The following is a 25,573-nucleotide window of genomic DNA, read 5'->3' as shown; positions in this document are numbered from 1 at the left end:
TACTATAATTTGCTACAATATATATTTTAATTTAATGAAAATTTGACTAAATGTACACAAATACAATTAAAAGCAGGTATAAAATACTTTGTACAATTTTCTGTAAAGGTTCATTGGTATGTTACTCACGGGGTGGTAAGATCAACTCCTCGCAGAAGGTTTCCTCTGTGCAACAGGCTTGTTGATCAGTTGTTTCCACCACAGGACTACATCTAGGGCTACTCCAGGATACAACAGCGGGGCAGTTATAGATCGGTTCAGAGGTCAAACCTTCTGATGTGCAGCTATATCTGTAGCAGCGGTGATTCCAAGACTTGCCAACTTCATAGAATGAGTCACCCAAACCACAGTATAACGTTGCAAAAGTCAGTTGGGCTAAAATAAGTAAATGTTACTGTGGGGAATGTTACAGTGCTGAATGATCTTTATTTAGTCCATAAGAAATCCAATGTTTAAAAGGTAATTAAAAATATTTTAAAAACACTGGATAAGAGACTGTATATATACATATATTGCTTTATTGGAAATAATTTCATTGTAAGTAGGAATGTTTGTCAAATTATCGTATGTTGTAAAAGAATAATAAAACAAAAAGGGAAACAGCTAGTCACTAAAATCAAATAAATAGTTTGACAAATAGTGTTTATAATAGTTTTTTTCTGCTAAGAGAACGAATATTAGATGGAAGATTGTTAAACGTACCAGCAATGATACTATTTTCAAAATAGTTGTTAGATGTTGCATGCAACTTGTTCATATCACGTAAGTTGAAATGAATTAAAAACCTGTAATTCTCTTGTAAAAAACCAGGACACAAATCATGAAAGATTTTGAAACCTTCAATTGACATAAAATGAACATTTAGCACAGGCAAAGTAAGAAGATACAACCAAAATTGCCAAAAATCTTTAAAAGTAAAAAAGATAGAATCATAGTCATAACACATAGCTACTGTGCCTAGGCAACATATACATACCTGTCTCCTTATTGGAGTGCAAATGGCGAGAATATAAACCGCAAAGAAGGAAATATTACACATTAGATAGTTAGGCGCAACTTATGGATGTTTCTTTTTGTATAGTTTAAAACTAAGGCTATAGCTACACCTTTGAATTTAGGCTATTTAAAAAAATAAAAATATTGCTTGGGATAACCTTTAATAAGAATGAAAGAATAATTATATTATTAAGCTTTTTGTATGATGTGATCAGCGACCAACACCGGAAGTAATATCAAATGAGCATTGAGAACCTAGCAGAGAATCCTACATCCTATATAGTTTTGTGTTTCACTATTCTATCTTCAAAGACAGCAACTATCTCTTAAAGGCTTCTAATGGATATCATACATCAGAGGCACTTACAGAAAGGACAGCTCATCCTTTTTGACAGATTTGAATCCTATCTTAGAAACTAAGCACAGAATAATGGAAGGTAATCTTGGATTTAAAAATTCATAATCCCGATTAACTGCCGTAGGCTTCGGTAAAAGCATGACTAGCAGTTTTTAAGAGCAAACATTTTGCAATACACCTAAATTAACAAAATCCGGTCACATCAATGTTTGACAGCAAGGAATAGGTATTTTCAAGCACTCACATCGAGATACAAATGAGCTGATTTATTGCTGTGCTTATTGAACACGACAAGTACACAAATAAATATTGTACTAGTTGGAAGAGACTACGAGAATTTTAACACACAGGCTGAAATATCAATAGGAGAGTAAACGAGCAGTTCTTGATCAAGTTAAACAACAAACAACTAGTTTCTTTTCATTTCCTTTCTAGCTGTTAGCTAGTTTATTGAACAGAAGTCTATTATAAGCAATCAACAAGAAATTGTTAGCTTTGGCTACCCAACAAAATCCGAGTTCATTAGTAATTTTAATACCACATAAAAACTATACAGGTTTGTTTCTCAACTGAACTCAGTTGATAAGAAAAAAAAAGATCATAAGTTTTCAGCTTCTACACCAACATACCATATTCATTCACAGCACTAACATATCATGTTCATCCGCAGCACCAACGTACCATATTCATTCACAGCACTAACATATCATGTTCATCCTCAGCACCAACATACCACGAACATTCACAGCACTAACATATTATGTTCATCCATAGCACTAACATTCCATATTCATCCACAGCACTAACATACCATATTCATCAATAGCACTAACATACCATATTCATCCATAGCACTAACATACCATATTCATCCACAGCACTAACATACCATATTCATCAATAGCACTAACATACCATATTTATCCACAGCACCAATATACCACATTCATCCACAGCACTAACATATTATGTTCATCCATAGCACTAACATACCATATTCATCCACAGCACTAACATATTATGTTCATCCACAGCACTAACATACCACATTCATCCACAGCACTAACATATTATGTTCATCCATAGCACTAACATACCATATTCATCCACAGCACTAACATATCATATTCATCCACAGCACTAACATACCATATTCATTAATATCACTAACATACCTGTACAGATACTGGTGATGATTACAGTAAACACTAGCTGGTAGCCCAATATCTCTACGGCTTGAGTCCAACGCATACTGTCAACATGTGATAGACAGTGTTGAAAAGAAGAGTAATGAAGCGTTCAGCTTTACCGGCGACTATGAAGCTTAATTATAGAATATGGGTAACTATGCTTGTTGTGCAACCTCTAACATCATTCAAACTTGCATGTTTATATTATAGCATATGCTAGTGCATTATTGACCTCATAGGGCTTTATGTTGTCATGGCAATTTTACAACGATTAGTTAGTTTTTGTGATGTCATAGTGCTGAAGGACTAATTATTATTAAGCTCGAGGTCACCATACGTCAGCTGGAACTGATGATATATATCCTGAATACAAACAAAAATACTCACTGACCAGTGTCCCTTTTTAGCGTATATACAATACATAAGAAATATACAATAGAAGCATACATATTTTGTCAGTTCAAAGTGGCATGTCAAAGGCATATATTTATTAGACAATGATATGACGGAATGCGAGAAATAAAAAAAATTCAGAGGACTGAATTATAACAATCCTTAGGTTTGGTGACATAGCCATGTTAAAATATTATGATGCTTGCTTCGTTATTAATCACAGACTATGAGTAGGTTGTATATATAGTTATATGTTAGCTATTAACAATCAGTGGATTGTTTCACAGATTATATATAAATCAATATGTATCGTGTTCATTTAAAAAATCATCTATCTAAGTCCTCACAATCATGGTGAAAGTTCTAAAATACAAAAGATTCCGCTTGGCTTGGGTAATTGGGCAAAAACGACTTGCGTGTTCTTTTTTATCAAAGATTCGGAAAACATTTTTTATTAAAATTCTGTAGTTAATCTGATCTGCTATACAAAATAGTCTAGGAAAGATTTAAAGCTACTATTTTTAAGCCACTAGCAGTTTTTAGCCACTATTAAAACAATCAATCTTAATCATACCAAAAAATAAAAAAGCACATTTCCTGCTCTGAAAATTATGGGTTCTGCAGCTAAAACGTTAATCTTATCTCAGCCACATTCACTGAATTAAATAAATAGACATACATGTACATCAACACTCAACAGTAACCTACACCGATACTACTACAACCAAGTTGGAACAGTCCCTTCTAGATATATGATGATTTAGCAATATGCTGGTAAAAACTCTGGCACCTACCACTGCTCTCTACTTATAGTTGTCTACTTTTTAATCTGTACGAGAGTAAACAACTTTCAATCAAATTAGTCAATTCATGTTGAAGATGTTGAGTCAACAAGTTGCTCTTGTTCAGTCAAAGGACATTAGCAAACTAAATCTCCTTTATATAAAGAACTTAACACAAGGCGCTGTTGGAATATCCTTACTATTTTTATGAAATGCTTAAATTTATGGGCTACACGGTTGTTTTTGCTAATGAATGTTATTAACATTTTTTTAAATATATAGCAGTGCTATTATGTAATCATAGACTGTAAGTTATGTAACCCTGCCAATGCCTTTGCAATATGTAAACTGACCAGTCCTTCAGTTCGCTGTCTCTCACTGCTAGAAGTGCATTACCTAGCACTGCATCTGTTTTTATATTATAATGCATGTGTGCATTCCATTTTTTATTTGCGCAATGATCTAGAGTTAGTAATCATTCAAAAACCTGTCTAGTTGATTTTTGAAGTTGTGCCATGTTTACTCTTGACTTATCTTGCAATGGGGACATGACTCTTGACAAGCTTATGAGAACGGTACCACAGTTACATTAGTATGTACTTACCCCTTATCTGGTATGAGTCACCAAACAAGCTATTTTAAAAAAAACATGACGCTTAATGTTCCTGAAACAATTCATTTATCTGGCTTGCATTCTGAAAAACAATTGATGCGAAAAAAATCGAGTGTCAATGCTTTTTAGTTCACATTGTAATACAAATTAATTGCAATTGCCAATTGCAGTTGTCCTTGGCACCTTAATTGCCAAGGGCAAGTAAGTTGCCCTTGGCTAAATTTCTTTACCCAATGAATTTAAGTAACTTGAGCTAGTAACTTGAGCTAGCTAACCATACTATAACAAGAGCCGCGAAGCCAGCTTGTAATCGTTGTTACGTGTCGTGATCTCTCATGCCATCATGATCTTCAAGCGTGCTTGTAATAACCAATAATATTTTTGTAAGTGCTTTAAGCATGCATACTATAACTGATGTAATAAGTATGTGCCCAATTATTCCATAGTATAGTAAGGACAGGGTAGTGGTTAGCTTGCCTGTCTGCATAACAGAAGGTTTTGAGTTCAATTCCTGCGTGAAGTGGATTTTTCGCTCCTATCACTTTATCACTATAACTGGATGACAAAAGACAAACATTGAGACTCACGTAATTATATAGGTATAGCTTCATTCGTCTTTGAGTATCTTCTCTATAGAAGCTAAATTCTAATTCAACAATCTGTCTGAAAATTTGCATGCGGCTTTCTCCGACACTCCCTCAACTTTTAAGCCCAAAAGAGTTTGGGGTCACCACTCATAAGCGGCGTTAGGGACAAGAAGTAAATGAAATGGCACTAAATACGATTTCGTAATAAGACAACTAAACTGTTCACCATTTTGGGACTCAAAAAATTAAGAATAACGACTGCTTATTCGTATCTTCGTTGGAAAATTTTTAGAATAAAAGAATACAAATTAGAAATGCAAGTTATATTTTTAACTTGGGCAATGCTAGTTATGACTACCTGTACACTTTAATATTAATATGTTTAATATAATTATGTATGTTTAATAATCTATATATATATCAATTTTAATGTTCGTCCGAGTGTTCAGTTATGGCGATAAAGTTTTATTAATGAAAAATCCCCTGTGGACTGGATTTGAACTCAAAACCTCCAGTTCTGCAGGCAGGTATTTATACGATACGCTACACTGTCCAACTATACTATAGAATAAATTGGGTGCATACTTATTACCTTTGCCAATTTTTCATGGCTCTAGCTTAACACTGCAGCTAGCGTTATGAGTGAATTCATACCAGAAGAAAAATGCGTGCTCATACTTGAAGAAAAATGTTTAAACTCACGTGGCCAACAAAACTATTGCAATTAGTATAAGCAGTATACTGATTGCAGTGTATAACTGATTGAGTGTATAAGTATAGTAAGCACTGCAACCGGTACAGTATGAATTACACAAAAATAAACACAGTAAACAGAAACAAATACAGTACTCAGAAATAAACAAAACACTTCCATTCAAAAGTTACAATGAAAATGTTGTATATGTTGAGTAAAAATAACTTTCTTTGTGGAAAAACTTTTTCATTATCCGTGCAACGCCGGGCATTCAACTAGTACGGCAACGTTAATCAACAAACTGTTTGTTAGACTAGTCAATATAGTTAACCAATTATAACACAGTTTGATGCTCAAAAGATGTCTATTGGCTCTTGTTGCAAGGCCGAAATAAACACAAATGCATGATGTCACTGACTGCGCATTGTTGAGTACACAGGGAATCTTTTACTACTACTTGCTGATGCTTGGAGTTAGTTTTTATGTACACAGTTATTTGCAAGCAGAAAATAAATGGACAAATAGTCACGTGAGTAACGCTTGTTAAAACTTTTGCTAGCGTAGAAATAATATATTGCAATTAATAGCACATCATATCATTTGTTACACAAGCAAGTAATTATTACTTGTAGTCAAGGCTGTGTCCAAATCAATTTTTTATTTTTTAATTTGAAATTAATCAGTTACAAACTGATATAGGTAGTTAAAATAAAATCACCTGCATATAGAATTATATCTACATGATCGAAGAAAAAATTAAATCTTTGCCTGATAGATACAATTCAAATCTTAAATCACTCAATTATGATTTGGAAGTATTTGACAAATTATTGATCAGAAACATCTAAGAAGCAAAGCAGATGTTCAACAAAGTACGGTGGGTTTCTATAATTTTTTGCATTTTCTTTTTTCATCAGTTGATTGAACTGATGTTATATATCACGACTGTATTCAACTAATAGTAATATTTGGTTGACCAATGTAGCATTTTCTTCCTTTCGTTGTATCCATTGATGTGTTGGGTATATTTCAAATATATATAGTTTGACACGAGAACAATAGTCAGCAGAACATGAAATGTGAAAAATAAAAAACATATTATCATTGACATAGAGTAAATATTTTAAACTCCCATATTAACACCTGCTTGTTGCCATTACATTTCAAAAACAACAATTTTGACAAATTTGATCTAGTTAGAGAACTTTGCCTTGGAAACATGAATTTATTTATTGTGTCCAAATATTATTTATTTATTATTCAATTATTTACTAAGTTTTTTGATTGCAGCTGAGAACGAGCTTAACTAGCATTTTATTTGTCAGTGCAAAAAATTATACCATGTATAATATGGTTGTACCATTCTAAAAATCAGGCCTAAAAATCGCTATAATACAATGATAGCAATGATACTTGACAGACCATTACTATACATGTGTATCCATAACATATATTCTGAGACAAGTTCCACTATTATTGATACTAAATCAAGTAGCTGTAAATCGCAAATTAACCAAAAAATTTTCAAATAAAAGCAGAAATATTCAAGTTAACGAAAAGTAGGGATGTCTAATGGTTAAACTTAGAGATGTAATTTCCATACTATTGGCTGTCCGCCATGCTGCAATCGATTTCAAATAGCCAAGTGTCTCCAGCTTGAAAATATCATTGACAGGACACGGTAGCTAATATTAGGCTAGGTATCTTAATACCAGCATAATATTACCCAAACTGCCTAGAATGGTAACTTCATGTGGGCTATGCTGCTTGGAATAACTTGTACTTCGGTTTTATGACCAATAAATTATCCTCCAAAAGATTCCATGGAAAATTATTCATCAATCATTTTATTTTTTTAAATAATATCAAAAATCGTTTGGGATTGTACAAATTAAATTAAAACTAACTTAAATCATGACAAGAAATATTGGTTTGAAACATTCAAGTATTTGCATCACTATTGGTTTGAGTATAGCTCTGCTAGTAACACACCTGCAGTATATTATAATTGATAACTAGTGACACATTAGTGAAATAATTAGTGAAGCTTTCTCAAAATTGGACCATCAGCTGTCAGCTTTTGCTGAAGGTGCTTTTTCTTTTCAACCTGAAGGATTGTGTTTAAATTAAACCACTAGTGGTTGGTTCTTGATTAGCTAATCTGTGTCAGATGACAATACGCCCCTTTTCTCTCCCCCCCCCCCCCCCCCGTTCTGCTTTATCATTTATCATTTGAGCAAAGCAAAACCTAAGCTTAGCTGCTGCTCTTGGATAGCTCGCAGCTGTCCCAGAACTTCTGAATAGCAGTGCCAAATACCTTTGAAAGCCATGACCTCTCTTATCATTCTATTGACCACTTTGCTTCTTTCTGCCTACAGCCATCGGTGTTGACTTCATTGTGCGTGTCAGTTTGTAGGTGAATGCAAATGTTACTTATTGATCAATCAATGGTGAATATAAAATAAAGCACTTGGGTGTTAGTTGTTGTGCTGAAGTCATATTAATTAATCATCTTCATAGATATTTTGGCAGAAAAATAACTCATTTTTATCAACTTCAATAAGAATAAACAAATTTTAATCAACATCTATTTAAAATGGTAATAAATACATTAAATAATTGGTTTTAGTATCACATGCATAACTTATTCTAGTATAGCTAAGATGTTCAAACTTTTCTACAATCATTGCATGTACAGAAGTGATTACGGCTTGTTCGTTGCCATTGGATTCAACAGTATAACAAAAATAATCTAAATTATTCATCATATAATAAATAATATAAATTTTCTATAGAACAAGCTTCGCCAGGCAAGTTAAATTGTGTGTCATAAAACCAATGCATCTATTTTTCTGCAAACGCTATAAAGCTCCAAGCAGCCAAAATGGTTTTGAAAAACCAAAGTACTTATAAAATATATTGTAAACTTTTTGCATGCACATCTTTTTAGAAAGTAATTATATCTATCCGTAAGATCTGGTAGTTTTAGATAAAAACTAAAATGGTAAACATGCAATTCTGCTGTATGGACTATGCTGTTATAGTGGATTAGAGAAGAAATTATGTTATGCAAAACTAATCCGAGTCTACACGCAACCTCAATATTGATGCTACTTTGACATCCTATTCTAATTTGACTATGTTTAGTTTATGCATTTTTGCTTAGCTTGTTTGAGCTAATTTGATTATTACTGGCTGAGGTAATAGGGAGGTGTTAGGCTATTGTAAGCGATACTGATATGCACCAGTAAAAGATACTTCTTTATCCCACAAGTCTAATCAATAAAATACACAACTAACAAAATTCTAAAACAATAATATTATTGACAAAAGGTTAAAATAGCTAATGAATGTTACACTCTTACTCAAATGGTCGTCCATTTTCATCAGCTCAGGGGCGTACGGCTGCGAGTCTTGACAGTCAAAAGAGTGTTATGCCAGTCTATTATAGATATAGAGTCTCAGCAGTTGAAATAGTGAAAGAAAAGAGGCTCAACTGTTGGTGGAGGAGGAGGCTCCATAGTCACAGAAAAATAGAAGCTCCACAGGCTGAGGAAAGAGTGAGGGAGACTCCACTGGCAGAGGAAAGCGCCTTAGCAGACAAGGAGAAAGAGAGACTTTACAGGCAGGCGAGAGGGAGGTTACTCAGCAGGCAGAAGAGAGAGTGCTTAAACAGGGCCTCAGCAAAGGGAGGAAGAGAGAGCTCTGCAGGCCGGTGGGAAGAGAAAGAGGCTCAACAGGCACGGGGAGAGCCTCAGCAGACCCTAAGGAAAGAGAAGCTGAGTCATTAGAGCTGCTCATTCTTATAGTTATCTATCATGTGAGAAGGCTAGCCTGTGGAAAATAGGTTGAGTGTTGAGGCTCAATGCTTTATGTCAGGTGTGCAAAGATATCTTGTTCACGTAAGTCTCCAGCTAGTGTATGTGATGGAGACTTGTAGGGTTTAGCTCGTGCCCTACTGCCCTACTCTGTCTAACTAACTACTAATCCTACTGTCTGACAGAGCATGTCAAATCTATATTCGTGTAATCTTCTGATTCGTCTCCAATGTTTCTTTGGTGATTCTCTGGCAGGACGATTGACTCATTTTCTATGATTGATTCTTCCCATTTTTGAAATTTTTAATTTGCGTTTGGATGTTTTTTAATTATTGGATATTTTGATGTTTTGCTGCAAGACATCAAATACTTATTGCTGCTTATACGTATTGTTCTTGTCTTGTGGTCTGCACCATAGAGTTATCTCCCCCTAGAGTGATAACTACACGAGCGTTTCCGGTGCCAACAAGGAGCGTTTAAGCCACGCCTCTTTTTTGTGCTAGTCAGTCGTAGTGATTGACTAGATCAATAACATCAGCCATGAGAAGGGTTAAACAAGGAACATGAATTTCCAGTTAAGATAGTAATTAATGCTCATATTAAAAAAATGATGATTGTAGTTTATTACTCTAATATATGCTTATTATTTAAAGCAATTCAATTCCTACCAGGATAACTAAACATATTATGGAAATGTTTACTTTTTCATATCCATTTCCATCAATGATATACAGCCCCCCACAGCCCCATACAGCAATGATATACAGCCAATGATATACAGCCCCCTGTATATCATTGTTTCCATAAACATAAATATTTCCATAATTTTAAGGAAATGAATATGGAAATTTTATTTTAGAAATATGGAAATGTTATCGAAATGGAAATAATATGGAAATGTTATTGAAATGGAAATAATATGGAAATGTTATGGAAATGGAAATAATATAGAATTGAAGTAGGGAAATGTTATAGAAATGGAAATGAATTATGGAAATGATATAGAAACACTATGGAAAAGAAGAAGGGAAATGTTATGGAAATAGAAATAATATGGAAATGAATTATGGAAATGTTATGGAAATGGAATTAATATGGAAATGAATTATGGAAATTTTATGAAATGGAAATAATATGGAAATAAATTATGGAAATGTTATGGAAATAATATAGAAATGAAGTAAGGAAATGTTATGGAAATAGAATTAATATGGAAATAAATTATGGAAATTTTATGAAATGGAAATATTATGGAAATGTTATGGAAATGGAAATAATATAAAAATGAAGTAAGGAAATGTTATGGAAATGGAATTAATATGGAAATTTTATGGAAATGGAAATTGTGACATACACGTAATCCCTGATACCTGCATGACTTGCAAAGGCACTGAATAGATAGTGTTAAGTAAATGAGTTAATGCAATCAGTTACTCATAGATAAGATAGATAGTCATACTGGGGTTGTATTACATTAGTGTGATGGGAAGCTAGTCGACTGCCATCAACTATGAGCTGTACTACCCGAGTTGCCCGAGTAATAAACATGTCTTTGGACAGAAAATTTATTTTTATATAACATTTACCATTCTAACTTTTAAACTTCATATAATGAGAAAATATTTTTAAGCAGTTCAAATGAATTAATAGGAAAAAGAAAACAACCATAAAGGTTTTCAAGCTTTTTCAAAACACTACAACTTTTAAATTTCATATCATGAAAGAAGTGTTTTGTTGAAATAAATTAGGAAAAAAAACTGTAAATGTGTTTAAATGTAAAATAATTAGCAAGTAATGGCTAAATATAATCTGTTTAGTTATGATTACAATAAAAAATATTTAATAAATAAAGTAATAAAAAAGTCTATTTTATTTTTAAATAATTAAAACTTAGTATAATTAAGTACACTGTATAATTTATTTTTATCTAACATATAACAACATTTGCCACTCTTTCAAGCTTTTTGCTTGCTTACATCAAGCAACGTTGTCCACTAACTAGTGGACATCTTTGCTTCAAGCTAGTCTATGTATTTGATTGATATGTATTGAAATCTAATATTACATGCAAGGGCTGTTTGTGGACTGTGGGTCAATGAATCACTCTATCACCATACAATGTCAATACTTTCAGTTGATGGCAGTCGATTAGCTTCCCATCACACTAATGTAATACAACCCCAGTATGACTATCTATCTTATCTATGAGTAACCAATGATATACAGCCCCCCATGTGTGGGGGCTGTATATCATTGGAGTAACTGATTGCATTAACTCACTTACTTAACACTATCTATTCAGTGACTTTGCAAGGCATGTAGGTATTGAATTGCTTTAAATAATAAGCATATATTAGAGTAATAAACTATAATCATCATTTCTTTAATATGAGCAATAATTACTATCTTAACTGTGGAAATTCATGATCATTCTCATGGCTGATGTTATCGTTCTGTCAATTACTACGATTGACTAGCACAAAAAAGGGGCGTGGCCTAAACGCTCCTTGTTGGCACCGGAAACGCTCGTGTTGTTGAATGCACAGTTATCACTCTAGGGGGGAGATTACTCTATGGTCTGCACTCCCTGTTTGCATCTTGTTTTGGTGATATTTCCATACAACAATGCTTGACCTACTATGATACATGAGGAATGATCTACTTGCAGTTGATAAAAAAAATTTTGTGCTTGTTATGGCTTTTAGGTAAGTATGTAAAATTTTGTTGTTTCAATATAGTGACGAGCATTTCAATAATGATAGAGGACTGCTGTTAGTCTCCACCGTCGTTGTTTTTTGAGAAAACTGTAATGCTCAAGATTTGTTCTCACTAAGGAAAAAATCTGAATCAATTTTATTTTTCGATACGGGTTATATTAAAATAAAAAACTAAAAAATTCATATTTGTTGATTAATTAATTGTCAGCTAATTATAGGCTTATAGCACACATCAAGCTGCTACGTAAATTACAGTAGGCAAAATGTCACGGTGTTTTAAGGAGTTGCTCCACCTATTTAATAGTGCTAACGATGTTGTCTAAATTTTAAGGTACATACTCTAAAAGTAATACACGAATAAGGTTATCGTTCTATGGAAGAGCCCACACAAACACGCGAGTATAGGTTTGGTGAAGGTCAGGTAACTTCGATTTCTCCTGATCAAGTAATTTTGTTTTCCATTAGATTGTCTGTCATAACGTTTATTTTATGGTCGCTGCACAAGATATCTATGATTACTAGATACCTGTATTGACAAGAGCTTTTAAGGTGTGGAATAGCAGTACCGTTACGACTGTTACCGTACCGTTTGACATTAATATTTGCGCATTAGTCGCGGCCACTTACATGCGGTACAGACCGTTCATAGTGTATTAAAATTAATCGTTTTAGGGTATTACTTTGAAGTATTACATTGTAGATTTATTCACGTTAAACCATTCAGGGGTGTAAGAGATGTGCTTCATATAAATTTTAGTATAACCAATGTTAAGTCAAGTTTCCAAAAGCTGGATTCACAGACCTACCAACCCAAGAGTGGGGCAATGCGTGAGATTTGGTTTTGGGGCAATTGATGTATCAATGATAGTATATATGAAATTGTGGAAATTGGGGCAAAAATCTCACGCATTTTCATTTTTTCTTTGGAGTAAATGCGTGAGTCTCACGCCTAATGCGTGAGAGTTGGCAGGTATGTGGATTCATATTTAGCATTTATTCAGACCAGTACAGGCAAGCTCGGTTTGTCTTGTGTGGAAGCGTGGCGCACTGCTGCTCTGTGTGACTAATTTTTGTTTTGCTGGTTTCTTGAGGTTTGGTAAAAAACTATTATGATAGAAAGTGCTGTTTGTTTGCACAGAGGTGAGTTGGCCCAAACACTAAGACCTAACTTTGATGAAGTTGTCAGATCAGTTCATAATTTCATCGTATGATTCTGTTAAAGCGGGATGGATATTTTTCTTCTGAGGATTTTCATTAACAGATGGAGTCGCTGTTAATGTTTTCTTTGGTGTAGCAGGATAATATCAAGTTTTTTTATGGCATCGGTGATTCCTCCAGTGCCTTTGATTCCTGCTATAAACCTAAACGCTTGGTTTTGAACTTGCTACAAACTAACTATTTCTTCCTTGTTACTGGGATCTCAAGCTGCTGCAGCTGTGTACTTAAGTTGAGGCAGACAAAGAGTTATGTGCTAAAAGCTTAGTATGGCGCCTTATAGTGCCTCGCGTTGCGCGTTCACAACTTGAGTTGTACAACTTGAGTTGCCGTGTTGCACAACTCGATTGCCGAATTGTACAACTCGGCCTGGGTTTATGATTAACTCGAGTTGTGTTATACCCAAACACGGGTTTGTAAAAAAAGCAAAGTGAGTAACTGGGGTGTCTCATTTACAGAAATTTAACACTAATAATTTAAATATATATACACATTTAAATTATATAATTATATTGGCGATATTTGCGCATATTTATTTTTATAAATATAACGAGACAAAAAACAATTGTAGAATGTAAAAAGCAAACTAAAAAACAATCTATGCATGAGGTAGGCCACTTCTTTTTTAAATGAAAATAGTTATCTCTCTAGAACCTGACAAGAAACTGAATGAACACCGAAAATGAACATAGAAATTATTTCAACGGCGTTTAATGATGCACCAAAATAAATTCCATATATAGAAAATATAGCTAGAGAAAATGAAATGATGGGATGTTCTCAAGCCTAGTTGTTGAACTCGAGTTGCTGTTAAAAGAACTCGGCCTGGATTTTTGATGAACTCGAGTTGTGTAACTCGAGTTATGTGCTCGAGTTGTGTAACTCGAGTTGTACAACTCGAGTTGTACAACTCGAGTTGCAAACTCGGCGCACTATAATTCGCTATTAGTTCTAGTTTTACAATACATACATAGTTTAATTTCTATTAGCTAACGGGTGCCTATTGATGTACCATTGTTAATATAACCAGATCTACGGTTATGCTACCGTAATACCAATATATTGCACCTTACTTTTGAAAAGTCGCGTTGCGCGTTCACAACTCGAGTTGTGAACGCGCAATGCGAGGCACTGTAAGGCGCCATAGCTTAGCCCTTTAAGGCGCCCGCTTGATCATTCACGCTTGATCATGCTCTTTGCCGTTGTAATTTAGATTGCATATGCATATTGAATCCCAAATTCTCTTGTAGTGTCACTTCTAGGTACCGACCTTCTGCTACTTGCTCCAGTATTTTTCCATTCAGCTTGTATACCGGCATAGATACCTTGGTGAGTCCGTTGAGCAATGAGATTTTGCTCTTGTTGACTTTAAATTCTATTCCCCTTCTTGCTACTCATGTTCTAAGTTTGGATAGATTTTGCTGGAATAATGTAACTGCTAGGGTGGATGATACTTTCTGATCGAAAAGAGTATCGTCAGCAAACAGAGCTATGAAGCAGTCTACACTTTCTGGCAAATCATTTATAAATAGTAAAAATAGTACAGATCCAAGAATTAGATCCTTGTGAAACATGAAAGTAGTTATCTATTTTTTCAGAATTCGTAGAGCTCATAAGTTTGATTCTGTGTGTTGATAAATTTAGTTATGATTAATGTTACCAATCTTTCCCTGTTCAAGTGTGCAAGTCGGTAGTCAGTGGCTGGCTTGGCGTTAGCTGATAAATTGTTACTTAGTACACTACGGGAAAAACAGTGGAACAATGTGAGAAGAAAGTTACATCAGTTAAAGCAGTGAGCTTATCTCGGTCAGCATCCAGGTTGTGGAGGTAGCATCTAAAACCTTGTCCATCTGTACCTATGATAGCATTCTCAGCATTCTTAAAAGGTTGAGCTGAGTGTTGTGAAGGCAACTTTTTCTAATTATCTCAAGTACCTGAGGCACTCCTAGAAAGTAGCAACAGCTATAATACTATCGCTGATATCTGGGCAAGCTCAGGGAGCTAGTGTGGGCCTGACTGAATAAAATTCAGCCACCACTCCTATATTGGGTTTACTCCGATAGAATCTCTTTTACACATTATTCATTGCAACCTTACTGAACCTTATCTGAATCAAACAACTAAAGATTTTCCCTGTTTGCGTCAGACTTATTTGTTGGATGAGCAGTTAAATGATGGTTTGTGCGTATTAAAAAGCCAATGCTTCTTATTTTGCTAGAGTAGGATATTGTAAATGAAGCTGTAACAATCTGTAGAAAGAAGTTTTAACGCATGACGTCTGGCACAGTATGTCTTTGTTGTATATGCATGCAAGCTTCTCTAATTTTTTATATGGGTATTAAATGCTTTGATTGCACAAATTTTATAGCATTCATTAATCTTGTGTACAAACATTTCATTACACCAAGTGGCTGCTTATACTAAAGTATCTTTAATCACTACTGTACCTTTTTTGTTCCAAGCTATATTATCATTTCATTCCAAAGTCTGCAGGCTCTAGTTTTTTTTTCTTTTCGCTGCCTAGTTTCATATTTGCTAAAGCTTTGTCATGCATGTGGCAAATATTACAATGGCAAACTAGAATTATTGAAGCTATGTACTTTTCTAAAGGCTATAAAATTTACCCAATGAAATGCTTGTTTCTAAGCCATATTATTATCGTGAGTTATTGTTGAGGGTATTTCGCTCTGTTATAAAGGCAATTATTTTACAGAGAGATTGTAATGAAATGAATGATAATACTAGACCATAACTATTGCTTTCTGATTATTTACAATCTAGTAGAAAACCATCACAATTTTTTGTACACTCTGTGTTTCAAAGATGTTATTAATGTTTTAATCTTTATCGTTATTCATATTCTACACAAATTGGGCTTCCCTTGTCAGTATTTGTGCCCAATATTGTAAACCTATTTAATAATCACGAACAATTGTTATTAGAAGTATATGTGTGTGTGAACTAAATGCGGAGAGTTGATGTCTAAGCTGAAGAGATTTTTATAAAATGGTATCTCAGCCAGCGTAAATAAAGACCTTTTTAGGGACTTAGTTTGATGGCTTTGTCCTTTTTCTTGGTATCAGGTACCACTCTTTGAGATGATTTAACATCCTTGCAAGATTTAGAAAAAAAATGTAGTTCACAGTTCTCAGTTCAAGTTATGGATGTTTAACTTTTTACTACGAAGTAAGACGTTAACTTTCTCAACTGTTGAGTTTGGGCCAATGTGTATCAAGAAAGACGTAAATAAATACTGTAAATAATTTTCGCACATTTATGCACATTCCTAAGATTCCACTAGAACAATTGCAGTATGGCAAGTCTAGTGCATTGTAAAGATTAAAATAATAAAAATTCTAGAAGCGCTGATAGTAATCACAGTGCGGCTGACTTTAAGTTTTTGGCTACAACGTTTAATCTGCCAAGCTGTTGGGTCGGAATGCAGAGGGCGGGTTTATTTATAATCAAATGCGGTTGTAAAGTTGCCCCAATTAGTTGTACCAAATATTCTGGTCCTATTTGAGTCACGTCACTGATCAGTAGACTGAACATCACTGATCAGATTTCACTGATTCTGCTCTGACAAAGCTTTGTTGTTTTTCTTTTCAATGAGCTTCTCTCATGTTTTAGTTCATTGGGACATTTTTTTCATGGCTAGTATTATATTTGATATTTTTAATATTGCTAGTTAATGTTTTTTACATTTTACGTTGGTAAGATAAGCCATATGTAGTAACGCTCGACATATATTACATTTTAGTTACCAAAAAACTTTCAACCTGGGGATCGCCTCTAAAAACAGTAAAAGCAGGATATGGTAGTGATTTATGCGACTTCTGGAGTATCAGTTATAATTACGATACTTGTGGTTGATCGTATTACCTTGATACTCTCACATCACTGAGATTGTTTGTTTTGTTCAGATGGTTTACTCGCGGTTAAAGCGTATTGGTGCTATTTTAGAGACTCCATTTCTCTTCAGCCTAAATAATGCAAAAGTATGAAAGACTGGAGAAAATAGGAGAAGGTTGGTAAAATAAATCAAATTGTGACTTACAATGTGAGTATTAGAATAAGAATGTACTGAAATGAACAGGGACAAAAATAAATATGAAACATTCAAGCTCCTGGAAATGGGCACTAAACTAACTCAGAAGAAAGTCTACTCTCGTCTAACCTCTTATTCATTATGGCTTTGTGAAAATTTGTTCTCCATTGATTAGACTACATAATATATAAGGACTTCTTTTTAGAATATTTCTCACCTCTTAACAAAAACATCAACTAAAGCTTTATGCATGACCATTTGAAAATATCGGTTCCCTCACCAACCCCGCTTGGTTTTTATAGGATAAACATCTTCTAAATGTTTATAGGACTAAAGACTTGTTTTTCTAGGAGAAGTCTTTGTTTCTACATGTTATGGCTAGAAAATGTGAACAATATTAATGCTGACATTTTCACTGTCACACTTTGCTTGTTAGTGTAAATGGAATTGCCATGCAGAGCTAAAATCACCTTTCAAGTTACAGCCAACTGTGATACCAGCGCAATGCTGTTTGCTTTTAGTTTTAAGAGGCGTTAGTGCATAATCAAACTGTTATTATTAATTTCTTCGAAATAGATATTGTAAAGTGCTAAAATATACTTTACCTTAATGTGGTTTTACTCTCAACCTGAGCCATTGTTTACAATGTTTGACTGAATGGCAAAGTTATAAAATTCATTTCAACAATGCCCATGTTCATTCTCAGAAGTTAGAAACCTTTGTTAGATAGTTTCTATGCCTGGTCTACACTGATAATAACTCTCTACCAGTCAGTGGGTGTCACGGTCGCCTAGTGGTAGTGCCTTTGACTATCAACCATGGAGTTGGTGGTTCGAGTCATGCTTAATGCCGATCTGACAAAAAGCTCTCAGACAGCTTTTAACCCTAAAATGCTGAGTCTTTCGAATCTAGACCTTAACTTGGAGGCCCCGTGTGCCATACTTACAATACATTGAAGATTAATCAGGCACATTAAAGATCTACCTCTGTCCTTCGTACATTGGGCAAGTGAAATGGCTACCTGGCTCTGTCAGACTGGATGAGACGCAAAGGCATCCCTTCAGGTTAATCTGACAGTCACGGAACTTGTTAGATAGTGAGAACTGGGTCACCTCTTCTCTACCATACTGCTCAACCCAAGCATGCATCGCTAAGATGCAAGTCGTTGTCGATTTCCGACAAACAGCAAGCCATATACTAGTCAATGATCTTACCAGTTGTACCAGAATCAACTTCAAGCCTCATTTTAAATATTTCTATACTAGCTGCTAGAGTTTGTGCATGTGAACTTCTAGCTTTGGTTAATGAATATATAAATAAGATTTTTTAAATTTAGGTACATATGGAACAGTTTTTAAGGCCAAGAATGCTCATACTCAAGAAATAGTTGCACTGAAAAGGGTCAGGCTTGATGAAGATGATGAGGTAACTATACCACAATGCATTTTGAAATAATTTAATACAATTAATTATTATAATAATTATAATATTTGAAGATCTTTGCCCACGTTTTGTAAGACCAGTAGTATTAATTCTTATCACTGACTAGTATTCTGGCAGTCTAGTGTGCTATGAGAGATCATCATGTGTGACAAGAAAACACAGTGAGTAAGTATGTGCACAATTATTCTAAATTTTTGTAAGGTGAATGATTGGTGCAGGTCGTAGCGCGTCGGATGGTGAATCTGAATGGTGTGGGTTTGAATCCCGTATAATACAATATTTTTCCCAACCTTCAACCTTTGCTTCGGACGGACAGGGCTCTTATTCTAGTAAAGTTTGCTAGCATTAATGTATATGAAAACTCATTGCATCAGCTTCGTTATCAGAGAATTCTGTCCTTTGATGAACACCAACATCACTGATACCTGTTATAATTATCTGACTGATACTCTTTTGTCTATGATATAATTTACTAGTGTGTTGAGTGCAATTAAAAATTGCTTTATAAGTTTAACACAACTAGACAACATACAAATATTTCAGTTGTAATCGAATGGTTATGCTGTTGTCTAGCCTTCAATAAAGTAGAACAAGTATATGATGGTAGCACATGTGTATGTGTTTAGCTATCATCACTTGTTGATGTTACTATTGGCAATGATATACAGCCCCCCCTATGGGGGGCTGTATATCATTGCTATTAGGAAACTTTGTAAAGAACCATATTTGTTTGCTTGGCTATATACTAGATATCTTTCTATGATTATTAGGTTCAAGGAGAGTCAATATGTATTGGAGGTAAAGATTTTCACATTGTTGTTTATTGTACAGTGAACGCTCGCCATATGATTTTAATTCGTTCCAGTGTTGGTATTGCAAGGTGAAAATTTTATATGAAGGGGTATAGAAACCCATAGTAAATATCTAATGCAAACACCCCCTGGTAAAAATCATCAAATCTTTATATACAAGCACTGCTGTAACATATATTTATTACATATTAAAAATTAGCAATAAAATAACATGTTAACCTTAGTAACTATAGTAACCTACAGTAACTTTAGTGTATTCAGTGGTGATGATCTGCAATAAAATGTAATGTTACAATGTACAATGAGCAGTATGTATTGTAGGGAGTTCTTACCTTCAAGGCAGTCGTATAACATAAGCGTTGAATTTAACTTAAATGAATTTAGCATACTAAACACATACATAACGCCAAGTTTTAGTATGTATTTTTAACTAGTTTACTGAATTTCAACTTTTTCACCGTTAGAATTTTATCACTTATCTGTTTTTGGTTTCGGTTTCTCAATAACTAATAATGCCAAACTGAGCAAGATCAAGCATTGTATCTCTTTCATTCGTTGTTAGAGGGATTTCGGCGATCAGCATATTTGTTATTCAAATTTTAATTTCGAGAGAAATTTTTGTTGATGTCGTATTGCAAAAAAATATTTCATATGGAGAGGGCGAAAAATCATCGTGTTCCACTTCGCAGAGCAAAAAATTTGTATGACAGGGTCGTTGTCATCCTAGGGCACACTGTACTTTTAAACTTTAAAAATTGTTAGAATCACAAATGTAGCATCTGTCTATGGATCTGCTTTAGGGTGTTCCAAGCTCTGCCCTGCGGGAGACATGCCTCTTGAAGGAGTTGAAACAACGGAATATTGTGAAGTAAGTTGGTTTGTGATGTTTGCTGTTAGCTGGGGGACTCGTAGGGCTTATAGTCTCATACTTATCATAAGAACTTTGTCTGCTAAGGAGGAACCTTCTGTCAACAGGTATCAATCGCAGGAGATGATGTTGATGTAATGAGTAGCAAATGAGCTTGATCAATGGTAACCATATACATGTAAAATGTGTTTGTGTTGTGATTGGTCAAATTTGCCTCGAATATTCTCAAATGTAATAACCTTTCGCGGTTTGTAACTTCTAGCAAATTTGCTTCTTTTAAAGATGGTTTTTCACTTTAGCCACTAAGTTACTCATAGATTGAATAAAACCAAAGATCTTAAAGCACATCAAATTACTGTTGGGAACAAACCCGATTGGCTAAGCTAATCAACCCTCTTTGCATGATATTATATACATTGTATATACATATTATATATATTGTATGTTCATACTTGGTGCCTCACCAACACTGATAAAAGCTTTTTATGTCTTGACTTCATACCTTAATCTTCTCTTCTACTAGTATTTAGTAGGGATGATGCCTACCTTACAATATTTTGTGGACGCGATAATAAATGCTGGCTTCTAAAAGCATCAAATAAAACTCACTACGTACTAGGAAAACCGCTTGGATTTGTGATAGACAAATATGTCTGAATTTATCAACTAAAATTTGACAGTCCAACAGGGTTTTAGGATTCAGCTCCGTATTTTTTTGCAAATGGACAGCTGTTATGAGTTCTTGTCAATGTAACTAAAAGTAGCACAATTAACACGATAAGGAGTCCAGTTGTTGGTTTTACACAGTCCTCTACGATAGGAAGTATTTCATTGCAGTCTCATTGAGGTGTTATACAGTGAGAGGAAACTCACATTAGTATTCGAATTTTGTGATATGGATCTGAAGAAATACTTTGAGACTCTTTCCACACCCATAGACCAAGTGACTGTACAGGTAACTCTATGGCTGCATTTTTTTCTACTCAAATACTGGTCTTATTCTCATAGACTAAGCCACTTAATCAATAGCAGAGAAGTCTGTGATTTTCTATGTTTTACATCACGGTTACCAGTATACCAATCTCCAGCTGTGCTTACTGCACTTTTTATCAACCATGTTGTCTTGTGTTGAGTATATTCTTGGTTTACTTCTGGCTGACTAAGACAGTCTCTGTGACAGATCTGACTCGGTACTTTTTCCTTTCCAGACCCTGTTCTACCAGCTACTACGTGGGGTTGCATTCTGTCATTCTAAGAATGTTCTTCATCGAGACTTAAAGCCACAAAACATTCTTATAAACAAGGTAAATAATTACTAGCTAATCTGAACTATTTGGTAAACCATAGATGGCTACGCAGATTTACAGATGCTTTTAGGTTCAGACATACTTTTAAAATTTTGTATATTTTTGGTTATTAATTTCCAGAAGATTAAGTTGGTTTGCAATGTCTCTTTTCTTGGGATACACCCCCCTGCTATGTTTAATTTTTGTTTTTCATTTAGTAGAGTTTATTATGCAGTGAGGGAAATAAAAATATTTGCAACTCTGGGTCTTTGAAACAAAATATATTACTGATAAACTTGGTGTTTTTTATTTATAAGTCGACACGAACAGCTGTCAGCATGTATAAATGTGCTGTGTAACAGCAGTTTTGTCAGTGTTCTACGACTCTTTCATGTACCTGTACAGTTTTGTGTCAATTTTACTTCATGTTTTTTCTATATGCAGAATGGGGAGCTAAAACTGGCTGACTTTGGCCTGGCCAGAGCTTTTGGAATACCAGTTCGCTGTTACTCAGCAGAGGTGGGCCACTTTTTTGAGTATTAACAAGCCTGCTAATAACATAGTTCCTATCAACCTTCTATCAATCATTTTTTGAAACCGATCAAATCTCAGCTTGAGAATCCATGTGAAAGTATGTACACGATGAAGCAAAATTTTGAAGTGCATTTAAAATTTTGGAAATGACAATAAATTGCCATGAATGAATAACTCGGCATGACGTGAACCGCTATGCACCACACGAATGCTTCAGGTTCAGGTTCACTTACATTGTAGGTGGTTACTCTATGGTATAGACCTCCAGATGTTCTCTTTGGTGCTAAACTCTACACAACTTCTATAGATGTCTGGTCTGCTGCATGCATCTTTGCAGGTAAAGAAATAGATTTCTTCTGATTCTATTACCTTTTTGACAGGCATTTGTCCCAGTTGTTGCAGTTTGTTAATTTGTCATTGCTGTGCCTTTTTAAAGTAATGCTGATAAAAGCCATGATAAAATTACCTTTGCAAAACAATTTGATTATGATTCTTGTTTTTACATGTTTGTCAACGTTTGTTGACAGGGCAGCTGACACCATATGCTAGACTTTATACTTTTTATAGTCTAGTCAAAAGTATATACCTTGATTATACTTGTATATTGTAGTGTATTATATTTCTCCATTTTTATAAAACACAGTTTGCTTCAATCCTGGATTTTTGCAAGTCATCCGCATTTTGAGCATGGGATTCAATGGCTAACTATGTAGGCGCAAATTTAATGTTTGGCTTCTTGAGTCAAAGAATCTTGCAATATTACCATTACTAATATTAACATTCCAAACAGGTTGCCAAAACCATGTGATTTTTCCAATAGTTATGCTGCTTGTCACAAGCGAGGAGTTGTGCTTCTTATTATATGCTAGCAAAAACGCAGTCAAGGTGAAAGCCGATACACTGAGAATTACCGTAACTGTTACATACGAAACTAGTAATTGCATCATATGAGTCAGTGTGAAAATCTGTCACATTGTTGTGTAAAAAAACAAGTTATGGCATTGCATACAAATATTGCAGAGTTGTCAACTTCTGGGAAGCCTCTGTTCCCTGGAAGTGATGTTGATGATCAATTGCAGAGGATATTTAAACTACTTGGGACTGCTTCCGAGTCTACTTGGGAAGGGGTCTCAAAGCTGCCTGAATTCAAGGTTAGGATCGCTAAATTTGTTATGTAGTCATTTCATCTGATCTTCCAGCTCGGTATATTCAGTCGGGAATAATTAAAGTTGTTGCGACTAGGCAATCGAAATGATTTATTTTATTTGTAGCAGTTTCAGGAGTACCCAATAAGTATGACATGGGAGCAGGTGGTGCCCAACCTCAACAATGCTGGAACAGATCTTTTACAGGTATTCTTTAAATTTATTATGACAATGTGGATTGGTTGGAAGATATATTAATCATTAATTTAGGTTGTTTACCTATTTGTTCACAGATGCTTTGGCCTTTTGCGCAATTATTTGGTTGTTATTCTGAACACAAGACAACTGCTGTCTACTTCTTTACAGATGTGCTCTTGACAGTTAGAAGCTTAGCTTCACATTTCAGCATCATTACAAGTTTGAATTGATGGTGATTGTGAGTGTATTCTGTAAGCTTGCTGACTTGATTGTGAAATGCCGCATTGATTTTGTAGCTGATGATGGTTTGTGACCCAAGTAAAAGGATATCAGCCGAGGTGGCGTATCATCATTCTTATTTTGACTCTCTGCCCAATTATATTCACCTTTGGTACACTGACTAATCAAACTACAAGAGACAACCTTATCTTTCTTATTTATTTATTTCCAATGCTCTATTGTTTACCTTTATGAGTCGTTGTTTTTTATTGTTGATATTTTGTCTAGGGTAAGTTACACAAAATCTACAATTTGACCATAATTACATTTTTTCATTTATCATATTTTAATAGCATTCCTTTATAGTGAATAAAAAAGCACATCTCTCAAGATAATAGTGCTTTTATATTACACTCAGTCTGCTTAATCCTGATTTTCTGTTGCCAATTAGAACAGTTTTTGTAATTACATAATAGGACTTTTGCATGTTGTTACTTGTTTCATGCTCTGCTGTTGTTTCGAAAAGCTCCTGGCAATTCCTATCTTTTTTGTATTGTTACTTGTATGTCTCTGGTACGCAGCTTCCACGGTACATAATTTTACAACTCCAATCCAAAAAATTTTCTTCAAAATTTTGTTACACTAAGCGATAACTGATCACTCCTATATTAATAAATGTTGTTTTACTAGAAAAAAACTTCACTATGGCATTTAACCTGTCATTCTTCTCAAAAGCCACTGCTGCGCTGTTGAGACAGAGCAAACCAGTTTATGACTTAGGTAAATTTTTTTGTTACTTTCCCTGTTATTTGGAGCTGTAAAGAACAATCAACTGAAGCAACAAACATTTATTGTAATAGGTTACTAGCAAATAATGTACATATAGCTAATAATATGTACTCCTTCGCATATGTCCTAAATCAACTATTGCTGTAGGGTGTTGAAGATTTGGTTAAGCATCTTTGCAAACAAATAATTCCTTTGGTCTTTACCTAAACTAAGTTTTATGGCGAAGATTACTTATTTGAAATTTTGAATTACATCTCTGATTTTATAGTAACTGTCTAATTATAATGCGCCAGCCTTTTGTAAAGCTCTTAGTACAGGAGAATTTAATGCAGTGGCTTTGCTAAATGTTATTACTGCTAAATTTGAATTCAGCAAATTAATCTTTATGTTTTCATGCAGAAGAGAGATATAGTTTTGAGTATATTGAGATGAATGTATGTGTTACCAAGCAACACAAACCTGTTAAATTAGTAAGTCTTCATTTTTACTACATGATGTCTTTATTTTACTCAATTGTATGTATATCTAACTTATACAATAACTAATTAATGCCCGAGCATTGCACAGGTGATAACGAATAGCTTAAAAACAGTGGCAGGTAATGTAGTTGCCATGGCTAAGTTGACTAATTAGCTAATGGCAAAATGAGCAAAGTTGCGGAGTAACCCAAGCTAGTAACCAGGGCTTGTCTAAATATTTACTACAATAAGAGCCTTGAAGCCAGCTTGTAATCATTACGCTACGCATCATGATTTCTCCTACAATCATGATCTTCAAGCATGCTAGTAGGAACCAATAGTATTTTTGCAAGCCATATGCTGGGCTTGCGTATTTTAACCGGTGTAATGAGTATGCGCACAATTATCCC

At 34.5% G+C, this 25,573-nt stretch overlaps 1 protein-coding gene across 1 annotated transcript; it reads left to right on the top strand.

Moving 5' to 3' along the window:
• The first annotated feature begins 12,584 nt into the window (after positions 1 to 12,584).
• LOC137391977 (cyclin-dependent kinase 5 homolog) lies at positions 12,585 to 24,574 on the top strand. Its single transcript, XM_068078558.1, has 11 exons — positions 12,585 to 12,697; positions 17,327 to 17,390; positions 18,748 to 18,836; positions 20,467 to 20,534; positions 21,372 to 21,489; positions 21,743 to 21,838; positions 22,265 to 22,339; positions 22,595 to 22,691; positions 23,375 to 23,505; positions 23,626 to 23,706; positions 23,994 to 24,574. Exons 2-11 carry the CDS (start codon positions 17,354 to 17,356, stop codon positions 24,099 to 24,101), a joined length of 900 nt encoding a protein of 299 aa, XP_067934659.1. The 5' UTR covers positions 12,585 to 12,697; positions 17,327 to 17,353; the 3' UTR covers positions 24,102 to 24,574.
• The last annotated feature ends 999 nt before the right edge of the window (positions 24,575 to 25,573 follow it).

Source organism: Watersipora subatra, chromosome 3 (genome assembly GCF_963576615.1).
Source record: "Watersipora subatra chromosome 3, tzWatSuba1.1, whole genome shotgun sequence".
Lineage (NCBI taxonomy): Eukaryota > Metazoa > Bryozoa > Gymnolaemata > Cheilostomatida > Watersiporidae > Watersipora > Watersipora subatra.
Note: the sequence above shows the minus strand (reverse complement) of the source record. Positions and strands in the feature narration are given on the sequence as shown.